Source organism: Chiloscyllium plagiosum, chromosome 11 (assembly GCF_004010195.1).
Source record: "Chiloscyllium plagiosum isolate BGI_BamShark_2017 chromosome 11, ASM401019v2, whole genome shotgun sequence".
Lineage (NCBI taxonomy): Eukaryota > Metazoa > Chordata > Chondrichthyes > Orectolobiformes > Hemiscylliidae > Chiloscyllium > Chiloscyllium plagiosum.
Genome location: NC_057720.1, coordinates 86,651,609 through 86,670,703, shown reverse-complemented (window position 1 = coordinate 86,670,703; position 19,095 = coordinate 86,651,609). Strand labels below are relative to the sequence as shown.

The following is a 19,095-nucleotide window of genomic DNA, read 5'->3' as shown; positions in this document are numbered from 1 at the left end:
GGTCTGTCCTTGTTACGGTTGGAGGGGTGGGTTTGAGGGCGGGGGTGCAGTATGTGAATGCATTGGAGGGCATCTTTAACCACGTGGAAAGGGAAATTGCGGTCTTTGGTGGAACTGGTCCTCCTGGTAGCAGATACAGCGGAGGAGTTGAGAATATGGGATAGCATTTTTGCAGGAGGTAGGGTGGAAAGAGATGTAATCCAGGTAGCTGTGGGAGTCGGTGGGTTTGTAAAAACTATCAATGTCAAGTCGGTCATTTAATGGAGATGGAGAGGTCCAGGAGCTGGAGGGAAGTGTCAGAGATGATCCACGTGAATTTAAGGTTGGAGTGGAATGTGTTGGTGAAGTTGATAAACTGCTGAACCTCCTCGCTGGAGCATGAGGTGGTGTCGATGCAGTCTTCAACGTAGCGGAGGAAGAGGTGGGGGGTGGTGCTGGTATAACTACGGAAGATGGACTGTTCTACGTAGCCAACAAGGAGACAGGCATAGCTGAGGTCCATGTGGGTGGCCATGGCTATCCCTTTGGTCTGGAGGAAGTGGGAGGATTCGAAGGAGAAATTGTTAAGGGTGAGGACCAGTTCAGCCAAACAAATGAGTGCGTCAGTGGAAGGGTACTGGTAGGGATGTCGGGAGAGGAAGAAACGGAGGGCTTGGAGGCCCTGGTCATTGCGGATGGAGGTGTAGAGGCATTTGATGTCCATGGTGAAGATGAGGCCTTGGGGGCCAGGGAAACTGAAGTTTTGGAGGAGGTGGAGGGCGTGGGTGGTGTCTCAAACATATGTGGGGAATTCCTGGACTAGGGGGGGATAGGACAGTATTGAGGTAGGTAGAGATGAGCTCGGTGGGGCAGGAGCAGGCTGAGACAATGGTTCGGCCGGGGTAGTCAGGCTTGTGGATCTTGGGAAGGAGGTAGAATCGGGTGGTGTGGGGTTCCCGGACTACGAGGTTGGAAGCTGTGGGTGGGAGATCTCCTGAGGTGATGAGGTCATGTATGGTCTGTGAGAATATTTACTGCCAGTCTCTGACTTCTGAAGTGAAAAGGGATCTCTAGGAATCTCATTAGTGGTTCCGAATTTACAGTTTACCTAGAGACTCCTCTCTGGGCAATTTCCAATACACTTTTTCCTCTTTTGCTACAATACTCAGTGATGTGGACAAAACTTGACAAATTTGAGATAAAAGCAAAATACCATGGATGCTGGAAATCGGGGATGAAAACATTGTGATAGTTTCTCCATGCTTCTGTGCAAAATTCTGCTTCAGTGCCTGAAACACCCTTTTATTTCACCCGTTCCTTTTATCCATCATAAGCCAATGCCTTTGTTCTCCCCTCTCCACGCCCCCCCAAGCCCTTTTCCTTGGCTCTGTGTTTGCTCCATAGCTGTTTGCCACAGACATCTTCCAGTCAATCAGAGGTCATCGACCTGAAACGCTAACTCTGTTTTTCTCTCTCTCCATAAATTCTGTCTGCCCTACTGCGCGTTTCCAACATTTTCAGTTTTGATTCAACTTATTTGGTTCGACTCAAAGCAAACTCGTTTGAAAAGTACTCCAACACTTGCATACAGTTTCTCCCTGACTGCGTATGAGAAGATAGCAATGGAGAAGCATAATGCTTTTATAATGATCCAAGAATATTACAAATTAAGAATTGGAACCGGAAGCCTTCAACATCAGCATCATACAACAATTGAAAAGGAATCTGCAAATCCCATTTAGGTGCTAGTCCTGGGATTTGCAAAGTTTTTTTTCTTTAAAAATGCTCTTGCTTGACATTGAAAAGTTAAGGATGATAAAAGACATGCATTATTGCCACTGTGAAAACATAGCTGAACGCAGCAGTACAAACTTGCGAGGGGTGCTCGGATAGTCTAGACTTTTGTGAAGATAGGTTTAAATTGGTTTGCCACTTCCTCGCAGACAGTTCTCTGTTCAGTTCATCAAGGAACATGATGTTAATACAAGAAGTTGGATTTATAGAGTACCTTTAATGTTCATTTAACACAAGTTTCTAACAGAAGCACTAATGAGGCAAACTTTGACATTGAGCTACACAGGTGAAGTGCACCATAAAAAGAGTGAATTAAAGGAGCAGAGACAGAGAGGGATGCAATTCCACTACTACGATTTCACCAAAACCACAATGTTAATGGTGGAATGGTGATAATCAGAATTTATGTGTTGCATGCATTACTATCGCTCATGGTATTCAGCGGGAGGGCATTCTTTATCCTGATAGACATATTGTTCCCACACTGGGGTCACAGCTCGATAATAATACCTGATGCTCCACCTGTTGAGCTATTTATCCTGAATCACCTTTTCAGTTTTCAACTAATCAGCTTATTTATCTATTTCAACTGTTTTAAATTCTGCTATACGCTCTGGACCCTGGAAGACACAGATGGCTTAAGCGATGCAGAGAAACCGAATCCCAGAGATACAGATAGCTACAGGATCACATCTCAGCCACATTGTGGATTTTACTGACAAATGCAATGCCACATTGTCTCTCCTGGTGGAGCTCCTGAGCTATCTAAGATCCCTGCAGCATCACGGGGCAGACACTGTGACATGAAATGTTTGCATCTGCTCTGTACAGATCAATATAAAATAAAATCCAAGGCCCTTCTGAAATCTGCTTAGTTCAATAACGATCACATTACACTGCCGAACACCGGGCATCACTCACCAGCTTTTGACCAGCAAGGTTGGGTTGATTGGTCACGTTAAAGGAACGTCATTGTTGGATAGTGACTGTGTGACCGCTCTCAAGTGCTGACCTACCACTCTAGCAACCTGACTGGTCAATCAAGTGTCCACTGTGGACGTCTTCCTGTTCTGTGGTTGTGAAGGTGGAACATTCCAGAATGCGACTGCACAACTCACGTCCGAAGAAAAACACAGCAAAGTTCAACCGAATGGTGAATGAGTCAGAAACCTGGCCACAGAGGACAAGAGGGCTGGCAGACATTTGACCTTTCTACAAGGTTCACGCTAAACGTTCACAGCTCAATGACACCAGAGATCTGCAGCTCGCTAGGGTGAGCTGAGGAAGGAATAGTGGGAATAAGAGCAGCGTTGGACCATTCAGCCCCTCGAGCCTGCCCCACCTATCAACCAGATCATTGTGGAGATTCTACCTCAATGCCATTTGCTGACATATTAATATCCAGTGATCTAATGATCTCTCTCCCGAACCTACTCAAAGGCTGAGTCTCCATGCTCCTCTAGGGTAGAGAATTCCAAAGGTTCACCACCCTCCGAGTGAAAGAATCGCTCCTTAGGATTTAAATGACCAATCTTTACTTTTGGGGTGGCTCAGTGGTTCGCACTGCTGCCTCACAGCACCAGGGGCCCAGGTTCGATTCCAGCCACGGGCGACTGTCTGTGTGGAATTTGCACCTTTCCCCCGTGTCTGCGTGGGTTCCCTCCAGGTGCTCCGGTTTCGTCCCACAGTCCAAAGATGTGAAGGTTAGGTGAATTGGCCATGCTAAATTGTCCATAGTGTTCAGGGATGTGTAGGTTAGGTGCATTAGTCAGGGATAAAACGTAGAGTAGTAGGAGAGGGCAATGGATATGGTTGGGTTACTCTTCAGAAGGTCAGAGTGTTCTTGTTGGGCCAAAGATCCTGTTGCTACACTGTAGGAATTCTGTAAAAAAATTCTAAGACTGTGACCTTAGATTCGAGATTCCACTCTTCCCTCCCCATACATCCTGGAGATATGGACCTCACCTCAAAATGAGGGAATGCCCACTGAATACAGGATAATTGGTCGCCCTTATCAGACCAGCTCACATGGAGTGCATGAAGAAAAAGAGACAAAGCAAAGTGTATGTGTTTGGATGAGAGTAAGTGAGTGAGTGAGTGAGTGAGTGAGTGAGTGAGAGAGAGAGAGATTTCATATGATTACCTTGTCCGATCTTTGCTTTATAACAACAGCATCGGGGGATCGTTGTTTAGCTCAGTAGCTTGGCTATGGTGTGGAATTTGGGGCGGGGATGGTGACAAGCATAAATGGGGACTTAGTCCTCATGAAAGCTTGGCCATTCGGGAGAGGGTTAGGAAGCAATGCTTCACTATGGTGGGCAAAAACTCGCTCACAGAAATCAGAAGATTTCAACTCTGAGATTGATCACACTGTAGTTAGCCAAAGGCATGAAGGAACACAGTGTTCTGAGAAACACCTTTTGTCCAGTTAAGGCTCCAGTACACAAGTACCAGTAAAGGGAAAGAAAAGGGAAGGAAAGGAATTGCTGTTTTCCTCAGTTCTACTCCTGACTGCATCTGGCGTGTCCTTCCCAACAGTTTAACAATTGCAACCATAGTGGTGGGAATTGGAAATATTGCTTACAGATATGGAATTCTGGGAAGGTGTTTTGTATATCTCACACACACACACACACACGTGGTTAGAATACAATTGCTGATCACAATATATTGCTGACTAAAACTTACAACGTTGTGACCTACAGTTATATTCCCATGTTGCAAAAGTGGCTGGGACATTTCAAAGGTGGGATGGTATATTTTGCAATCACAAATGAAGGAAGAGAAAAGGCTTTATGGAGATGAAAAATTACAGTTTATGTTTGAGATGCTTATGCCTGCACAACACAACAAAACAACACTATGACTTAGCAAAAATGCACAACCTATTTCACGTCCAGGAACAATAGAATATCGTTCCATATATTACACATGAAAAGCAAATAGTCTGAAGCAGATAGCAAGCAAATATGACTTTGGCGATGTTAACATGTTGATCATGAAATCAAAACACACCCTCAAAGAAAAAAACAAAAGTTGCCCCTTTGGTCAATGTGAGAAAGACAGAGTGCTGTCAGAGCTTCTGAAGTTAGCAGAATACCTATTACTTTCAGAATCCAGATCTACTAGGGTTGAGACTGCCAACAGCAACTACCACACTCCAAGTTCAACTCCAGCGAATGCTGTTCATCGCTCGCGTGCCAGAAAAGCACCTGCAAAGCTATTACAGCTGTCTCACTAGCAGAGTTGTGACTTGTCCAAACCATGTTTCCACTGCAGTACTGTTTCTCCATGCTGGACAGAATGTCCCTCTGTATGCAAATAAAGCAAAACATCTAGAAAAGTCAAACACATTGGTCACATTCAGCAACAAATTCAATTAGTGTGACCAATACAACAGGAAGCATGCCATCTATATACACAGGTTAGCAAAAGGGCAAGAGAATGAAGGCAATGTAGAGGCAGATGACTCTCAATGTACCATTGTGCTCTCTTTTGGATCCAACCAGCTAGGAGTACAGTGACCGCTGGCTGCTTAGAAGCTGATGTTCTCATCAGGAATAGGATTATCTGCCAACATAAACTTCTGCTCTTCAGATGGTCCTACTCTCCAAACCAAGGAACATGAAAAGTCCTCCTGCACCACTGATAATCCTCAAGCTGCTTGAAATGTCACCGTCTTTCAAAGATGATCACTACAGTCTGTGTCACTCCTGAAAGCATGACAGTTTCCACAAAGCACAATTCTCCGCATGATTGCAGTCACATACACAGCTCCTACACACACTAATGAAATTCTCAAATTGCATGCTTTACTAGTATAGGAAAACTGAAAGGTGTTAGGTGCATGCTGAATTTAGATCCTGTTGTGAGCCCAGTTATGAATCAATGGGGATGGCTATTGATTCATATCAGAAAGCAGATTGAAAAGGAACTTCAGTAAGTCCTTGACCTAGACATTATTGAGAAAGTTGGGGATAAAGCCTCAGCTCTCATCCATAAAAGTCACCAAGGAACCCAAGACAAGAACAAAATTATTGTCTTCATTGACTAATGATCACCAAATGAAGCCATTCAACAAGAAAAACACTCAATGTCAATAACTGATGATTTAGACAAACTGAATGATGCTAATCACTTTGTGAAACATGACCCTAATGTAGGCTATCATCAAACTGATCCTTCAGAAGAACAGAGGTATCCTGCAATATTCTTCAATCACTTCAGATTTCCTCCGGCACTTTCAATATTTATTTCAGATTTCCAGCATCTGCAGTATTTTGCTTTCATTTAAGGTAGCACATAGTCTTGACTGCTCATCGAATAATATCTATCACAACCCACTCTTCGCATCAAGTTTTGTTTAGATTCAACTTTGAGAGAATTTGGCTAATCTCTTACCTATTGTAGAAATAGGGTGGACTTACCTCACTACCACTTTGTTGAGCTAGGTTAAGTCATGGATGGACCCATTTGGTGCAGGCTTGGCAGCCAAGCCGGAATACCATTTAATTGGTTTCATCACCAGGCAATTCAGGACAATTCCTCAATTTGCTTCTGGGGTTGTTACATTAAATGATTCAGAGGTGTGTAGATATGGACAGTTTAGAATTTTGCTTTAACATAACACTGTACTGACAATGTATTAGTTTCCCTAGCCCTCTGAGCAATATTTGGTATTTCTTCGCAAAGGAACTTATACCCAAGTGTTGTTCAACCTCTTCAATCTTCTGAAGTTTTAGCTCAGTTGTCTGGATGGCTGGTTTGTGATGCAGAGTGACACCAACAATGCGGGTTCAATTCCTGCACCAGCTGAGGTTACCATGAAGGATTCTCCTTCTCAACCTCTTCCCTTGCCTGAGGCATGGTGATCCTCAGGTTAAACCACCACCAGTGTCTCTCTGTCACAACAGAGCAGCCCCATGGTTTGGTAAGACTATGGTGACTTTACTTCCTCAACCTTTAACCTTGAGATGTTAACCTGTACCATATGTTTTCATCTTTACAGACTGAAACTTCTGTTTCTTCACACATGATAAATGATCTGATAAGATAGTAACATCCCTGTATCAAGATTAAAATGAATGCAATGTCCACTGACATTCTGTCAAACACAAGGTTATGTCAAACTCAAGCCAGTTGGATCAACAATTTCCTGTAGGAACACACTAGTTATCTAATATGCATTAGCATCTTCGGATGATTCTTTCTGCATCCTTCCTGAAGTACAATTTGAATAGTTTTCTCCAAATGGAAATCTTCTTTGGACTGTAGTGAATCTGATAAAGGTCTATTTTCTCCAATGCTAAGGGTCCCATCCCATGTTCTAAAACAAAACAAAGAACTGTGGATGCTGGAGATTTGAAACAAAAAACAAGAACTGCTGGCGAAACTCAACAGGTCTGGCAGTATCTTGGGGGAGAAAGCAGGGCTAATCCCTGTTCAATTTGCCCCATCTCGGATTGTGCTAGACAGCCTTTTTTCTACTGCCATTTCTTCCTTTAACTTCTAAATACTGTTTTCTAATTTTGCAATATTGTGTTGGTGTTGCTTTAAAGGTTGTTCAAGCTGTAATTTAGCAATGCTGTTTCAATTTCCCTTTTAAAACTCAGCATTCTATAATATGGAATTGCGGTAACTTTGTATTGCTTAATGAAGTTGGGGGGTGGGTGGTTTGGTACAGCAGTTCCATGATTTTGCAGTCAAAATAGATGTTTTCCAACATACAGGCTACCTGTCTTTTCACAGACAAAATGGAAACGGCAAATCCTCCTTTTTAACTCTTGAACCTGTTCAACACCACTTATTTTCCTTCTTCTTCATGCAACAGGAAAGTTTAACCATACTCATAGAGCTTTGATGCCTTTCATTTCCAAGGTAAAACTCACTTCCCAAGTGAACTGGCAGATGTCACTAGCTTCCAACTCTCACTTGCTTCTGTGCTTCTCTTACCAGGTCTAAAGTAAAATGACTTTACCATTAAGTGTTGCTTCTGTATGATCGATCTCCCAGGAGGTTGCTTGCAGGTGGTTTGACTATTCAGCTGCTAGATTGCCTGTATGAGTAGTTCTCAAAGGCATAAAACCTTTGAAACTGCAAATGCCCTGGATCCACTAGAAGTCTCACTTGTTATCATGTGTTTGGTGTTGCTAACTCAAAATCCAATCCTCATTGCTGATCGCCACATTGTATTTTCTGGGATACCATAGGCTACCAGCTTATAGTTGGAGTTGGGTGCTGCCACCAAATATACCTTAGCTTCTTGCCTTAAAAGGAAAAAGTGAGGACTGCAGATGCTGGAGATCGGAGCAGAAAATGTGTTGCTGGAAAAGCGCAGCAGGTCAGGCAGCATCCAAGGGGTAGGAGAATCGATGTTTCGGGCATGAGCCCTTCTTCCTGAAACACATTTCCAGCAACACATTTTCAGCTTCTTGCTTTAAACACAACACAGTTTATAACATGTTGGGAAGCAGTACAACTTACATTAGTAAGACAGATTGACCAATAAGAGCATGAGAAGGCCAAAAATACAGGTCTTCACTGCAATAAGATCCTAATCTTAATGGAACCCTTTGCATCCAAGTTCATATGACATCAACTAGGAGGAGCTTAATGCAATCTACAAAACTACCTGTTTTGTTACCCTATACAACACAGATGAGGGTGCTATCTACCAACTTCCAGAACTGAGAGCTCTCCAAATCACCACTGCTCTATCATAACTCACACCAAATCCTATTCAGCTACCACATGAGATCATTGACCTACACTAGCTCCTGTTCTGGAAAACTCTCCAATTAAAATTTTAACCCTTGTTTTCAGATGCCCCTATTCCACCTCTTATGCTACCTCCAGACCGACAGCACTCTACTAATTCCGAACTCTTCCTTACACAACCCTGGGTTTCTTCGCTCCACCATTGATGGCCATGCTTTCAGTAACCAGGGCCCGGAGCGCTGGAGCTCCCTCTGTAGGTCTCATCAACTCTCTTTGCTCTTTTAAGTAGCACCTTGAAGCTGCCTCTTTGAGGAAGTTTTCAGTTACTTGGCTGAATATTTCCTTATGTGGCCCTATGTCAAATTTTGATTGACTCTTGCTCCTGCAAAGTGCCTTGGGACGTTTTGCTAAGGGTGCAATATAAAGCAAAGTTGTTGTTCTTGCAGGGGAATAGTTTAGAGATGTGAAAGCGATGAGATCTGACCAGATTCATGCATCGAAGCTGCAATGGAGTTGTCCACAGGGTAGACTATTGGCAAGGATAGGGCAGGTTCATCCTGGATGAAGTGAGACGGAGGTGTGTGTGCGCACGAATGTGCATGTGTGTGTGAGAGTGAGTGTTGGAAGCAGGTGGAGGTGGGGGGTGAAACTAAAAAAAAAGGTGCAACTTCCCTTTATCCACACCACCATGTCTACATCACCTCCACAAATAGTAACAGTAAATATTATTGCTGGAATCTGACAGCATTTCACTGTGGGGCTACGTTGGCACACTGCAACATGTGAACCTGATTACTGTGTTTTGCGAAGGTTTCCAGGAAGATTTTCGAGACTAGCAGAAAATATTTAAAAAAAGATACAAAGTACAAGAGGCCAGGAGAAACAATTTCTCAACATATCCCACGCCAATGTGATGAAAAGGGTTTTATTTAGCCACAGGAAGGCAGCAATGGCATCATGAACAAACACAGCAAAATGGAAAGTATTAGATTTCTTGCTGCAGCTAGACAGATAGACAGACACACACTCAACTCAGAAACAAGTGCTTGCATATCAGCATGCTATTTGACAACAGGCATGATACCTGCATGAAAATGAAGGCAGTTATGGCAAGTCACCAGAGGACTATGTGTGGCCATTGAACCATTCAGCAGCTTTAGCAAAGGAAAGGGTGGGGGCAGAGAGGAGAGCTAACCTCGAGGAGGGAGAGCAAAGATGAAGGATACGTTAGCTTGGTTAAAAAGGGGCAATTTTCAGCTGCTTCAGGACCAACATCCAGCCATTTACTTCTCAACTTAAAAACATGAAAACATGTGACAGCTGGTCAAACTCGATTGGAAAAATACAATGCAAAACAGAAATGGTCATCGAGATGATGAACTTCACTCAAATTGACGGTGACACTGAACTTTACTTTCCAAGATGTTCTTGAAATCCTTATTTTTTTAAACTAAAAAGGCTTGTTTATCACATTAGGACGAAGAGAGGGTATATGGAATGAGACAGATCAACCCCTGAACGGAGCAGTGAAAAATCTGAAGTAAAAACAGAAAATCCCTGGAGAAACTCAGCAGGTCTGGCAGCTGCTGTGCTGAGACAAACAGAGTTAATGTCTCAAGTCTCTTATTGAAAACCCAGCGAGAAATCTGAACAAGGGCTTGACTTAAGGATACTTCACACCCAATCCTCACACATGAGCAAATCAAACTCCAGAATAAACATCTGGTCTTCTCCATCTCAAAACATGCACAGAGAATATCCTTACAAACTCAGGAATCCTTAAGATCCACAAACCGTAAGAGCATCCCACTCCATATTCATCTACAGAACTCAAACCTACTTTGAACCACCTACCTCCACCATATTGCTAGTAACAGATTTTTCTTTAAAACTTTATTCCTTTATGGGGACATGCACTAGCCGCCATCTCTAACTGTTTCTTGTATTGAGCGGGATAGTCTCACACTGAGGACAGTCAGGAATCAGCCGAGTGACTGTGAACCGGGAGTTACATGTAGGCCAGACCAGGTGAGGATGGCAGATTTTCTTCCCTAAAGGGCAGATGGGTTTTTACAACAGTTAGACATGACCACCATGCCACCCATAAACATCCTTACTTTATACATGATAAAGTACAGATTTGACACAGCCCAGGGAATCCCTTGTGGACTCAGCCTGTAAGTCTCTCTTCGTTCATCTGGAGATCGTACTCTTTGGTAGTCAGGAATAAAAATCCTCTTACAGACAGCTTAGTTTAATTTTAGTCATCCCCTTTATTTAGCAATAGCATCACTGTTACAACATACCTATAAGTTAAACTAACTGGGTTCTAATAATCCCGGAGAGTAGGATATCAGCTCTTCAAGAGCACTGTACCGTTACAAACAGCTACCTTTATATAAAATGTTAACAAAAGCACTGCATGCTCTTAATTAGACAGATAAGAGTGAAGGACAATAATTTGGAAGAGAAGTTAATTGATACCAAGTTTCGTTTTGACGTTTGAATCAAACACGGTTATTAATTTCACAAGAGAACAGCCATGAATGTTACCACCCAGTGTCCTGTTTACACAGATTCACTGATGTTAAGGCAAACGTTCTTAATTGCCTTGCCCTCCCTGCCTGTCTAGTTTTTAGTGTGCAGCAAATGTGTTCTATAATGCAACATTACATTTTAGTTTAAATGTTTAAGGACAAGTTTTAAGGCTATCGACGTTCTCATACAGAAGTTCTTCCCATCTCTAATCCTGGAATACAGTCCCACCTCAACTCAAGACTACCTTGAGACTCCAGGAGCTTTTATCCTCCTGATGGGTTCTCCCTGCACTTTTTGTATATTGTTGCAAATAAGGAAATAAATCGTCGACAGGGGATTAGAACATAAGGAGCAGGAGTAGGCCATTTGGCCAGGCAAGCCTGCCCCCCCCCCCCACTCCCCCATTCAATAAGATCATGGCTGATCATTTTGTGGACTCAGCTCCACTTACCCGCCCACTCACCATAACCTTTAATCCCTTTACTGTCCAAAATCGATCTATCTTTGCCTTAAAAATATTTAATGAGGAAGCCTCAGCTGCTTCACTGGGGAGGGAATTCCACAGATTCACAACGCTTTGGGTGAAGACGTTCCTCCTCAACCCAGTCCTAAACCTGCTCCCTCTTATTCTGAGGCAATGCTCCCTCGTATTCGAGGGCTTTATGTTTGAGAGAACCTTCGAGGAAGAATGGCGGACTGTGAAAGGGCCATTGGAGACGTGAGCAACACAACACTTAAGGAAACAGCTAGTGGCTTACCTCACACGACTGGATGCAGTGGATAAAGTGAGGGTCTGGATACCACTGCAGCATTCCTGTGCACACCATAGCCTGCAAGAACACAAACCCAAGTTACTTCGTTAGTCGAGTGAAGAGGAAAATTAGAAACTGTTTGATTACATACACAAGGAGTGCTCTCACTTTAATGTTGCAACTTTTATGATCCATCAGGATGTCCCAAAGCACTTCACAAACTATAAATTACCGTGAGTTTCTGTTGTTTTTGAAGCATAGGCATACAACACAACCCACTGTGACAAGGTGTTTCCTTTATGCTGCCGGTCATTAAAAAAAGACTAATGTTGTGCTTTGAACTATCAAACAGATCCTTTTGATCAAACAGTGATATATTGGAGCATTTCACATGTGCTACTGCCCTCTATCAAGTTGCCTGCCTCTGTCGCCAGCTGTTCCAGGTATTCTGCCCCAGCAGCAAGCAACCCATTATTCTTTTTTATGCATTCATTCACAGGGTGTGGGGGCATTGCTGACTGGGCCTGTGTTTGTTGGCCTCGAGAAGGTGGTGGTGAGCTGCTTTCCTGTAATGCTGCAATCCATGTGCTGTAGATGGGCCCTCAATGCGCTTAGGGAGGGAATTCCAGGACGTTCACCCAGCGACGATATATTTCCCAGTCAGGATGGTAAGTGGCTTGGAGGGGAACTTGCAGGCTGGCGGCATTCCATGTATCTGCTGCCCTCGTTTTTCCAGACAGTCGTGGCCGTGGTTTTGGAAGGTATTGTTGTCTAAGGAACCACAGCAAGTTGTTGCAGTGTATCCTACATTTGCCACTGTACATTGGTGGTGGAAAGGGTAAATTTTGCCAGTGGTGAATCGGGTGTCAAACAAACAATGACTTGGTTCTGGATGACGCTGAGCTTCCCAAGTATTGTTAGACAAGTAAGGATCCAGCCAAATGAAGAGTTTCACCACATTCCTGGCCTATACCTTATACATGGTAAAAGTCATATTCATATTGGTGAATCAATAGATAGTGTTATCCATTGCGGAGTTCCTAGCATCTGGCCTACTCTATAGCCACAGTATGTATATAGTGATCCAGTTAAACTTTCTGGTTAACATTAATCACCAGGATATTGGTCCTGGAGGACTCAGTGATAGTAACAGCACGAAAATGTCAGAGGGATATGGTTACATGGGTGGCACAAATGTTATTTTCTACTTACTAGCCCAACTCTGTTAAACAGCCATCGAGGTCCACAGCTTGAAATAGGCACTTCGGCCCAACTTGCCCATGCCGCCCAGTTTTCACAAATATCTTTTGCCTACATTTCGCCCATATCCCTCCATACCTACCCCATCAATGTACCTGTCGAAATGGTTGATAAATGACAAAATTGTACTTGGCTCCACCACTACGTTTGACAGCCTGTCCCAGACTGTGAAAAAAAAAAGTTGCCCCCTGGACCTTTTTGTATCTCTCTCTCCTCTCACCTTTAGCCTCTATTCTCCAGCTTTAGACTCCCATACCATGAGAAAAAGCTGTTGGCTCTCTACCTTACCTATGGCTCTCATAATTTTATAGATCTCTATAAAGGTCACTCATCAATTCAGGGAAAAAAAAAGTCCCAGCCTATTCAACCTCTGCTTATAACTCAAACCTTCCTGCTCAGGCAGCATTTTAGTAAATTTTTTGTGTGCTCTTTCTACATTAATAATATTCTTCCTATAGTAGGGTGACCAGAACTACATGCAGTTCTCTAAATGTGCCCTCATTAATGTCTTGTATACCTGCAGCAACAAAATGTCCCAACTCCTATATTCAATGCACTGACTGATGAAAGCAAGCACGCTGAAAGTCTTCTTCACTGCCCTGAATACCTGTGACTCCACTTCCAAGGAGCTATAAACCTATACCTTTAGATCACTTTGCTATATAACACTCGCTGGGGCCATACTGTTGACTGTGTAAGTCCTGCCCTGGTTTGACCCACCAAAATACCAACATCTCCCATTTGTCTAAATTAAACTCCACCTGCCATTCCTCAGCCCACTGGCCCAATTTATCAAGATCTCACTGCATTCCCAAATACCCTTTTTCACTATCAACTATACCTCCAATCTCGCTGTCATCTGCAAACTTGCCAGCCATACCTCCAAAATTTTTATCCAAATCATTTACTTGAATGACGAATAAAAGTTGCCCCAGCACCCATCCCTGTGGCACACCACTGGTCATAGGCCAGTTTGAAAAACAACCCTCAACCAAAACCCTTTGTCTCTACTGTCAAGCCAATTTTGTACTCAGTTGGCAAGCTCTCCCTGGATCCTGAGAGATTCAACCTTACCCAACAACCTACCATGCGGTACTTTGTCAAAGGCCTTGCTAAAGTCCATGTAGACAAGAGCTTACAAATGTGTTGCTGGAAAAGCGCAGCAGGTCAGGCAGCATCAAAGGAGAAGGAGAATCGACGTTTTGGGCATAAGCTATATCTGCAGTCCTCACTTTCTCCATGTAGACAAGGTCTACCACACTGCCTTCATCGACTTTCTTGGTCACTTCTTCAAAAAGCCTCAATGAAATTCGTGAGAAAAGATGTGCCACGAATGAAGTCATGCTGACTATCCCAAATGAGTCTTTGCCTCTCCAAATGCCTGTAGATCCTGTATCTCAGAATCCTCTCTAATAACAACTATCATGACTGTTGGCCAGTTCTTGAGTGTACGGATACAGACAAGGATTGGTATCTGGAAAGTAGTGGCTGAAATCATTAGTGAACATGCTCACTTTGACATTCTAATGGAAGGGAGGTCACTGAGGAAGAAGATGAAGATGGTCGGGTCTAGGACGTTACCCTGAAGAATTACTGCAGTGATGTCCTGGGCCTGAAATTATTGAGCACTAACAACCACAAACATTTTCCTTGGTTCTTGGTTATACTCTAACCAGTGGTTTGTTTCTCCCTGCCCAGATTCCTTTTAACATCGGTTTTGTTAGAGCTCCTGAACAGCACACCCAGTCAAATAATGCCTCGCCGTCAAGGTCAGTCCCTCTCGCCTCACCTCTGACATTCAGTTCTTTTGTCTCTATGTTTGAATCGAGGTTATAGTGAGGTCGCCTAGCTCAACCCAAACTGATAGCCACTAGTCTGAGATACACTGAGTAACTGTTACTTGGTAACACTGTTACTGACACCTTCCAATATTTTACTGATGATTGAGAGTAGACTGATGGGGTGGGAATTGGGTGTGTTGGATTTGTCCAAGTTTATATGGATAGTCCTACCTGACTAATTTTCCTAACACTGATTTGGGGCCTGACTTGCTGTGGAGCTCAGCTCTTCGGTATCATTGCCAGAATGTTGTCAGGGCCCATGGCCTTTGCATGCTCCAGGGGCTTCAAGTGTTTCATGATATTACATAGATGTCAGCTCATTCATTTCATTCCATGATGACAAAGACCACAGAAAGAGGGTGAAAGGGGTCACCCACTTCCGGCTGAAGATTATTACAAATCCTTTGACTTTGTCATTTTGCAATGCTGGGCTCCCCCATCATTGAAGGTGAGGATATTTGCGGAGTGTCCTCCTCAGTTAGATGTTTTATTACCCACTGCCATTCATGACTGGGTGTGGCAGGATTACAGAGTTTGATATTATCTATTGGTTATGGGATTACTTAGCTGTCTATTGCACACACCTATTGCTATTTAGTGTGCATGTAATCCTGCATTGTAGCTTCACTGGATTGGCACCTCATTGTTAGGTATGTCTAGTACTTTACTCAATGAACCAGAGTCAGTCTCCTGGCTTAATAATAGCAGCAGAGTGGGGAATATATGAAGTCATGAGGGTTGCAGGTTATTGTCGAATGTAATTCTACTGCTGCTAATGGATCGCAGCACGGACGCCCAGTTTGATTTGCTGAATCGGTTCTGAACCTATCCCACGGTATGGCAGTACTGAACTCCGATGTGGAAGCAGACCATTCGGCCCATTGAGTCCCCACACCCCTCCAAAGAGCATACCACCCAGACTCACTCCCCGACCTTATCTCTGTATCCCTGCATTTTCCATGGCCAATCCACATAGCCAGCGCATCTCTGGACACAATGGGTAATTTAGCATGGCCAATCCACGTAAACTGAACATCTTTGGTCTGTGGGAGGAAACTGGAGCACCTAGAGGAAACCAACATATACACTGTGCAAACTCCACACAGACAGTTGCCCGATGGAGGAATCAAACTCTGATACCTGATACTGCGAGGTAGCAGTGCTAACCACTGAGCCACCATCATAGAAGATAACCACTATCCACCAAGGACTGAGCAATGGTCACTTATACCAATACTGTCATAGGCAGTGATTGTTACAACAGGTAAATTGGTGAGGATGAGGTCATGTAGTCCTTCCCTCTTTGTGGCTCCCTCACTATTTGCTGTGCATTGACCTGGTCTGGCAGAAATGTGCTTCAGGACTCAGTAGTTCAGTCCATAGCAGCATTACTGAGTTATATTTATTGATGGACTTTGAAGTCTTCCAGCCAGTTTCCATCATGCTTTCACCACGCCCAGTATTTCTTCCAAGTGGTGTTCAACATGCATGGAGATGCACTGATTCATTGGCTGGCAGTGGACAGGTAGGTGACAATCAGTTTGCTTACCCCCATTTAACCTGACTCTCTGGAGACTGCAGTCAATGTTAAAGGAATCCCTCTGCTAAGCATACTGGGAGATGATACATACCCAGGACTATGTCTGGAATGTCAGCTTTAGTCAGACTAGTTCACTAGCTTGTTATGCAGTTCTCCCAATTTGAGACCAAGTCCCCAGATTCAGGAATGAGGACGTTGTAGCTGGGATCTTTGATGGCTGGATGGCCCAAGATTTCTTTTCTAATTTTCTGCAGCAGTTTGGTACAACTGAGTGCTAGGAGGGTTCAGGATTAACTACGTTGCTCAGTGTCAGGAGACACATGTTGGCTAGACCAGGTAAGGATGGCGCAAAGGGCACTCATGAACCAGATTGGTTTTTACGTGGGTTCACAATCACCATCACTGAGACTAGCCTTTTTATTCTGGATTTATTCACATGTCAACTAAGATTAATTTCCATCAGTTGTTGGTGCTAGGATTTGAACCCATGTCCCCACAGGATGAGCCCAGGTCTCTAGATGAGGAGTCGGGTCACATTACCACTATATCGCTGTTCCCATAATATTGACGGTCGAGGGACAAAGCTTAGGGAGACATGTTCTTTCTTCAAGGTATTTATTTCTGCTGACAAATGGGACCTCTGTTTTACTGTCTAATCTGAAAGATACCAACAAAGACAGTACAGCAGTCAGTAATGTACTGGAGCATCAGCCCGGAGAGTATGCTTTAACTCAATCTCAGCTGATGCAGCTTCATAAATATTTAAGCTACAGCAATGCACAACTATATCTTGTTGTGCTCGTTACTGCCTTGGTGCATTTAGGGTTACCCTGCTCGGTGATGGCCATGCAAGACCCAGGGATGTGAACTGAAGGAAGCACTATCCCGGGTTGCTGAGCAGGAGAGATTGGAATCACCTCAGTCCACACAACCCCACTTGGTTTTTAAATTGATGCAATTTTCGTCTCCTCCTTTGCTGATGTTGCAGTCCTGTTCAGGTAAGGATTCAAGGGTGCCATCTATTCTGCAGTGTCTCATCCCAAAGTGCTTTAAGACTGACCGTGAGTGAGACATGCCAGCTGTATCTCCATCCTTCCCGGAGACAATGATCATGTTTCAGAGTCAGGAGAGTGCCAGCAATCGATGCGCCAAACCTTTGCTCTCTCTGGACCAGAGAAGCTGAAGCCAACTGGTGTTGAGGTTGGAGGTTGTGCAGGAGAAACCGACTACCGGCTGAGTGAAGCACACCGAAAGGAAAAACGCATCACAGTTTTGAAGATGGGTCTCTGAACTTTCTCTCCATAGATGATGCTAAGTTTCTCCAGCAATTTATGGCCTCACTCCAGATCTTCAGCACCCACAGTTCTTTGTTTTATAGCACTGCATTAGTTTGCTTAGCTTTTATTTTGTGAGGGACCATGAAAAGTGCAGCAAACGCCACTTACTTTTGCAGCAAAAAGCTCTACAAGGTGGACCAGGAATTCCCTTGCAGGGTCCTGTATAAAATTGGCCCTCATAACTGTGATTTATAGCCTGGTGTTGCTGTAATTTATATTGCACTTCTTTGACATTCCAAGTGTCAGAGCCCTACCAAGCTACAGAAAGCAGCCATTTCCTCAACGCTGGGCTGCGAAAGATATAGTTACACAGGGGCCGGACAGTCAGCTACTTTGCCTTTCATAATCCGGCCCCAAACAAGTCCCAGAGTGCAGCTGTCAATATCATTTCATCACAGGCCTATGGTTCTTTGTTCTGGACGATTGCAGCCCTAGAGATTTTACCGTCTGATCTCCCATTTTCAATACTCTCCTGGTTAATAAACCGGAGTTTTCAAATAACGTGAACAAAAAAAACACAATTTTTTCCAGAAGCTTCTTGACAAGCAATGGTGGGGTGCGGCTGGGCAGGAACGTACATTTATCAGATCAGCCATTATTTTACTGAACGATGGCGTGAGCCTGAGGGGCCGAATAGCCTATTCTTGCTCCCAACTCTTCTGTTCATCTGTCCACTGATTTGACTGCTGCATTTTTTGCAGCAGCACTCTGGAAATCAATTGCCTGGATTCCTGGAGACTATAGGGTGTTCCTGAAGGGTTGGCAAACCTTCCCAATCCTGGTGGTATCTCCCATACAACCATCTTCAGCGAGACAAAAGAAATTGATCATGCTGTGCCAGAGGGAACAGGAGCGAGAGCGCAAAAAGAGAGGGGGTAACAGCAATGATGGAGTTTTCAGCACAGTAACCTCTTGCCAGGTTAGCATTTCTGAGCTCAAATGTATTAGACCCAGCAATTCTAGAGTCAAGCATTTTTTACTAGTAGTTGGAGGAAGAGAGGTGCAGAGAAAGTTGAGGGATAGTTGTCAGAAAGCTGTGGGCTGTACAGAGAATGAAACAGCAAAGCTGAAATGCTGGCTTTGCTATTTAACTAAGTATCATTCCTGATGAAGGGCTTTTGTCTGAAACGTCAATTTTCCTGCTCCTCGGATGCTGCCTGACCTGCTGTGCTTTTCCAGCACCACACTCTTGACTCTAATCTCCAGTATCTGCAGTCCTCACTTTTGCCTATCATTCAGATGTAGCCTGTACTGCTGACTGCACTGTCAGACATCCCATAATATAACACTGCTAAGTATAGTGGTAGTAAGGCTAACAACTAATAATTCAAATCTTC

At 43.8% G+C, this 19,095-nt stretch overlaps 1 protein-coding gene across 2 annotated transcripts in view; it reads right to left on the bottom strand.

Moving 5' to 3' along the window:
• Nucleotides 1-19,095, bottom strand: part of LOC122554652 (pappalysin-2-like) — a 404,730-nt gene that overhangs the window by 76,904 nt on the left and 308,731 nt on the right. For both annotated transcript variants that reach the window (XR_006313051.1, XM_043700014.1), the window contains exon 20: nucleotides 11,787-11,858. Coding sequence is in view for 1 of the 2 variants with exons in the window: in XM_043700014.1 (XP_043555949.1) it covers nucleotides 11,787-11,858 (72 nt within the window). In the remaining variant the exon portion in view is untranslated. The remainder of the gene's footprint in view (nucleotides 1-11,786; nucleotides 11,859-19,095) is intronic.